The sequence below is a fragment of the Etheostoma cragini genome, chromosome 1 (genome assembly GCF_013103735.1).
Source record: "Etheostoma cragini isolate CJK2018 chromosome 1, CSU_Ecrag_1.0, whole genome shotgun sequence".
In the NCBI taxonomy this organism is placed as follows: Eukaryota; Metazoa; Chordata; class Actinopteri; order Perciformes; family Percidae; genus Etheostoma; species Etheostoma cragini.
Window position 1 is genome coordinate 25,448,040 of NC_048407.1, and position 5,596 is coordinate 25,453,635.

At 39.7% G+C, this 5,596-nt stretch overlaps 2 protein-coding genes across 2 annotated transcripts in view; both read right to left on the minus strand.

The window, feature by feature from the left end:
• Window positions 1–1,391: 1,391 nt before the first annotated feature.
• Window positions 1,392–2,414, minus strand: nmbb (neuromedin Bb). Its single transcript, XM_034875752.1, has 3 exons — window positions 2,199–2,414; window positions 1,783–1,964; window positions 1,392–1,692 (listed from the first exon to the last, which is right to left on the minus strand). Exons 1-3 carry the CDS (start codon window positions 2,362–2,364, stop codon window positions 1,639–1,641), a joined length of 402 nt encoding a protein of 133 aa, XP_034731643.1. The 5' UTR covers window positions 2,365–2,414; the 3' UTR covers window positions 1,392–1,638.
• A 1,066-nt stretch (window positions 2,415–3,480) lies between these two features.
• The window catches only part of sec11a (SEC11 homolog A, signal peptidase complex subunit), a 6,487-nt gene continuing 4,371 nt past the window's right edge, over window positions 3,481–5,596 (minus strand). Inside the window, exons 5-6 of the mRNA XM_034875740.1 lie at window positions 4,242–4,299; window positions 3,481–4,126 (exon numbers count right to left, since the gene is read on the minus strand). Coding sequence (XP_034731631.1) covers window positions 4,076–4,126; window positions 4,242–4,299 — 109 coding nt within the window. The 3' untranslated portion in view covers window positions 3,481–4,075. The remainder of the gene's footprint in view (window positions 4,127–4,241; window positions 4,300–5,596) is intronic.

The window sequence follows — 5,596 nt, forward strand, 5'->3', positions numbered from 1 at the left end:
TGTATCAATCAACACGTTGAGCTACGCTGTGCAACAGTTGTCAGACATTTCAAGCATAGCTAATAAAAGAATATTTGCATTGGAAGATGAATTTATCTCAATATATAAATAGACTCACACATATTGTGTATATCAGTAAAATTACATGCTATGGCTGACTCATTATTAGAAAATACAATGTTGTATTTGTGAAATGACAAGGGACAGTTTGCAACTCTCCTCAACAAAGCTTGCATGTTTGAAAGCTTTTCTTAAGGGACATAGACTTCCTGTAACCTACTGAGAAGGCTTCTTGTATTACATTGTACTCAATGTTCTAGTCTACTAACCTACTTACAACTTTCTGCACCTGGAAGTTACAGAATTTCAGAGCTGTTGTTGGCAAAATAATGGTATCTTAAAATTTGTGTTTAGGGTGAAAGGGATAAAAAAACATTGGGAAGACCTTGTAGTATGACGAAATTCAACAGCACTGCATACTGTTGTTGCCAAACTGACCAAAAATTAACTGTTTCAACATTCAAACCTTCATGAAGGTAGGATTAATTGCAGGACTGTTATTAGACTGCATTTGTTTTTAGGTTCTCACTGCGTAAGCCAATATTGTGGAGTTAACCAGAAATCTACAATACACAACTCTCATCTCTCACACCTATACTAGGGATTATATAGTCTATGTTTTCTACCACCACTCTGAATACAGAGCATATTCACCTCGAAAGTGATGTGAAACAGACATGGTAATGTGGGAGAGATATTGAAATAGCCTGCTGTCTACAATGGATCAGCCCAAGGCAAAGAATGGGCCATCTCCCCTCCCTACTATTTATTGAGAGAACAGATCATCCCTTTATGCAAGGACAGGAAAAGTATAAAAGATAATATTGATTTAATTTTTGAAATATTCAGAAAACTAGAAAGTGTGATTCATATAAGCTGCCTACATTTGGTTTTATATAAGTGTTATTTTAGTGAAAATGCCTACAAAAGGGAGAAAATCTTACTCATGCTGAACAATCAGATTTTAGTGGTGGGCCTATAAATAAAGGCCGTGAAGTCCCATGTACCACACCTCTGTGGGGAAAACAGAAGCGGGCAAACTAAGTTTTGTAAAGCCAAGACCAACATAAAGCTATAACTACTAAAAAATGTCTTTGTTCATTTACAGACATGAGTCAAGGCCTACTTTAGGTTTTGAGGCCTCAATGAGTCATACTTTTCTCAGGCGTTTATACATTGGCATTTTCAATAACGTCCTTTCTATATTCTCCATTGTCTGCACTCAGAAACAAAGAGAGGAAGCCTGCATAGTTTACATACAGAATTTCAGTCAATCAAAACGTGACCCATCAATTTATCATAATGTATCTGCCGCAGATCAATCACAGCAGTGCAAATAATTATTTTATTTAGTATAAATAACTTTAAACTACAAGACAATGTGAAATAGTATCACCAAGATAAATAGAAGAAAAAAAAAGTACGTGTATTGCAAATGGCACATGAGCAGTATGACAGTTACAGTAAATCACAATCATGATGAGCAGGAGACCGTAGACTGCGTCTAATGTATTTATTTGAACCCATGAGGCCAGATGACCCCGCATCCGTGTCCAAGCGTGCCAGACATCCTCTGTATCACTTTCTGCGTTGGATGTAGCTTTCTAAAATCTTCATCAACATGTCCGTCTCCTGAAAGAGAGATCATAACATATCATTAAATGTCAGAATCTCAGTCATGTTTGTGCGCAAAAAAAACGTTTGGAGTTAAATGATGCTCACCTGAGTTTTCGTGCGGCTCTCTAGTGTATCCAACTGCGCTTGTAACGCCACCCTCAGTAACTCTTGGAAAAGCTCCACGAGAGCGCTCTGCCCCGCAGTGTCCTGCAACGCATCAGCGCCCTGCCCCTCAGCTGAAGGCAGCATGGGGGTGTCCATCACACTTTTCTTGCCCATGAAATGTCCTGCCAAATCAAAGACAATGCTTGTTAGTAGACTTCAGTTATGTGAGACCTGGAGGAGAGAAAATCCCTTTTAGGGACACGACAAAATCAACATCATAGAGGCAGAAAATGTGATCATGTAAAAAGAAATTTAATATAGCCAATGAGAAAAGTATATGTCAGATTCTTTAGATTCCATCCAATGCAAACATGACAGATGGGTCCATAGCTGTTAGATAGAAAAATGGTTCTTACCTGTAGCCCAAAGATTGCCTCTTGGATTCACTTTAATTTTTGCAACTTTATTCCTAAGCTCAGTCAGGTCAAAACTGACTGCGGCGGTAAAAGACATGAAAGAAAATAAAACAAGATAAGCAAATAAGCCACACTGGCAAACATTATTCAGCGTAACCCCTTTCATCTCAACGCGGAGTGGCGAGCTGTCCTCCAGGGTGCAAATGTCCAAGTGTCTCCTGTTGGTCGTGAATTGCTCAGACTCATCCTACTTTTATTGGATCTCCTGTGCGGGGCGGGCTCTGCTTTTGTTGCGTCTACAGCCATCATCATAAATCGAAATGTTCTCAGGGTAGTTATTGCCAAGGTTTCATTGGGCCGCGCCTCTGGCTGTGCGTATTTTACGCACCATCCGATTTAGACACAACTCACCGAAGATGGAATGTTTGTTGAGAAACAGAAATCAATTATCATCAATTACACGAGCAGCCACATACCAGTGGGTAAATGTTCTGTGTGTATTGATTCATTGAGGTTGGATTTTTACATTCTCCTAAAGGCTGAACTTATGTTTAGACGTTTTGGGGGCTTCGGGTGGTTGCACAAACATTAGATTTAGGAAATCCCCTCAAATAAATGCATCATGCTCTTACAGTTCAACCAATCCAATATTATATGCCACAGCATACAGTATATCGCAACCATTAATATGAGCTTCATACACACTGAAATCATTTCTTGGAGGGTGGGCACTGTCTACTGTTTTCTTGTGGCCAGATCCACAACATGTTGGAGGCAATGATAGTTCATGCTTCCTTCTAAAGCAACACAGTAATTTCCTGCACAGGCACCTTAACCCCCTCCCGCTCTCAGGGCCATGTCCTTTACATGAACATCGTGACATTTGGCCAGTTGCAGCATGCTGCTGTGATCACCATCAGTCCTCTGAGGACAAGAGAACCTGCTGGTCCTCACTGTTAATTTAGAGCTGATAAGACAGACGGGCCCCTTGTCACTTCAGGGTGCTAAAGTTGCAAGTTTAGTGGAGGAGCTGCAGTTTGTAACTTGCTCTTTTCATAACCTTTGACATTCTCTCTCTCTCTCTCACACACACACACACACTTGTGATTTTAAACATTCTGCATAGCTGAATGTCAGTCTAATTAGAAGACTGTTTGGCCATCACAGCATATCTCTCACCATGTTCACAGATTAGATCAACCAAGATAGCCTGAGTTATCACTGAGTTTTTCACAAGAGATATTGCTTTTTACTCTCTAAAATAAGACATTACTTGTTTTACGTGAATTTACTTGATTTTGTAGTAGTAAAAGCAGATGTAGAGACAATAAACAGCTAATTTGTGATATGTCTTTGACATTTCCTGAACACAATTGCTCCATCGCCCAAGAAAAACGTTTTTAATTCCACCACTGCAGGGTCGACATCCTCTGAAGGAGCTGTTTATGTAAAGCACGGGCCAAAGCTAAATGAGAGAGTTAAAATAATCCATAGTGGATGGTAACCAGATTTCATATTTAATGTCATTCATAGTCAGTTGTCATAAAATACTTCACATATCTTTGTCAAAGACAATGATTCAACAGAAAAGAAACAAGATTTAATTGTATCTTGATGAATGGTGTTTCACATTCTGAGAAACACAAATAAAGATCAACTTTCAAAGTAAATCTAGCCAAGTTTGCTCACAAAAATATTTTTAAAGCTTGGATTTTTCAAATGTAAACACCATATCCACATTTCTACAAAATGTTCAAACAAATGGTACAAAAAAGCTTGTTGGGTTTGACAAAGTCTAACTTAATTCGGTTTTGAAAGGCATGACTGAGGTTTCCTGGACGTAGTTTAACCTTCTTGAGTCCTGAAGTTTGGGTAACTCACTCCCGATGGACCAGCACAAAGAGACCCAGCAGGAAGAGAACAGCGTACTGTAGAATGAAAACACCGGACAGGTCACAAATTAGATGGTCATGCAACATTTCTAAGCTTTAAAACTAAGCAAATCATGTTACTGAGATTGGTGTGATGGGTCGACCAACTTACTTTGAACTTGGGGTAGTCATTCATGAGAATGGTGACAATTCCAATGTATGGCACAAACCTGGGGGGGATAAAAATGTTTACGGTCAAGAAATGTAATTGATGCATAATTTATGTCAGCTTGTAACTGATAGCACTTCCTACAGTACACAAATGGTCTACAACTTAAGTCACTCAATGAAAAGGGCAGAATGGGGCCAAAGCAGTTAAATTAGAAATCCCTGCTAGAACTAAAGGTAAAACATGTCAAAATAACTTAAAAACACACCTTTCTGGGTTAGGCTTGTCACAGTTATTACATAATAGCGGTTATTGGAGCAGACTGCGATCATTCTTGCATAATCGTTGGATTCCATAAGTAGATTGGGTATTGTTTACCGGAGCACAAGGCAATGTCAGGAAAACAAAACATAAAACAAAAGGAGAGCTTGGCTGATAATGACAGAGGAGGAGGAGATAACGCATCTCCTGATTTAAGGTGGAAAATCTCCTCTACGGGTGGAGCAGCATGTTTGACAGCTCAAAGAAAAGTACAAACACTACAGCTCCTCAAGAGCCACGTAAGGTTCCCGTGTTTTGCTTTCCATCTGCTGGGAAAGTGAAGCGGGTTAGTCGACATGGGCCTAGGGTTGGGCATTGTTTGGATTTTAACTGTTCTGATTACAAATTTCAATATGGTTCTTATGGATTCTTGATTCCGATTCTTTAAGGGGTGGAGTTGAAACAGGTCACATGCCTATTTTCACAAATAAGGACGTTTTATTTGGATTGTGGGTTGCAGTTTTAAAAGGCTTTTTCAGTGTAAAATAAAGCCACACTAGAGCACGGCTTACAGTGCTCCGAGGCTGCAACACAACAACTTAGGTCTAAGTAAAGCCAAACAGCACAGCACAGCTGTATGCCAACATTTTTCTTTATTATTTATTTTTGGTCAACTTAAGTTTCGTGATAGTGACAGCCCTGATCTGGGACGAACGTATTCTCTATCACACACCTTAGTGTTGCAAAGGATGTACTGTATGTGAATTGCCTATCACTCTGTCGCTGATGGTTACTGTGTGTGGAGGTGCAATTCATATTTTCCGCGCACCTGCGTGTTATCAGTGTTACGGGCCGCTATCTATTGTCCAGTTTTCCAACAATCTTGCATCATGCAGATTGCATCTTGTAAGGCAAGAGGAGTTTTTTTTTTTTATGGCCGTACAATAAACAAACCGAATACAATTATTAAGTCATGTTCTTTGATTGGACATTACGTCAGAAAGACCGACCTACGTTAGCGGCTACACACACACACACACACACACACACACACACACACACACACACACACACACACACACACACACACACACACA

Coding starts and splice junctions, on each gene's coding strand:
- nmbb (XM_034875752.1), bottom strand. CDS start 2,364: ATGAAAGGGGTTACGCTGAATAATGTTTGCCAGTGTGGCTTATTTGCT. Junction 1,965..2,198: donor AGGCAATCTTTGGGCTACAG/GTAAGAACCATT, acceptor TTGATTTGGCAG/GACATTTCATGGGCAAGAAA. Junction 1,693..1,782: donor AGAGCCGCACGAAAACTCAG/GTGAGCATCATT, acceptor TCTCTCTTTCAG/GAGACGGACATGTTGATGAA.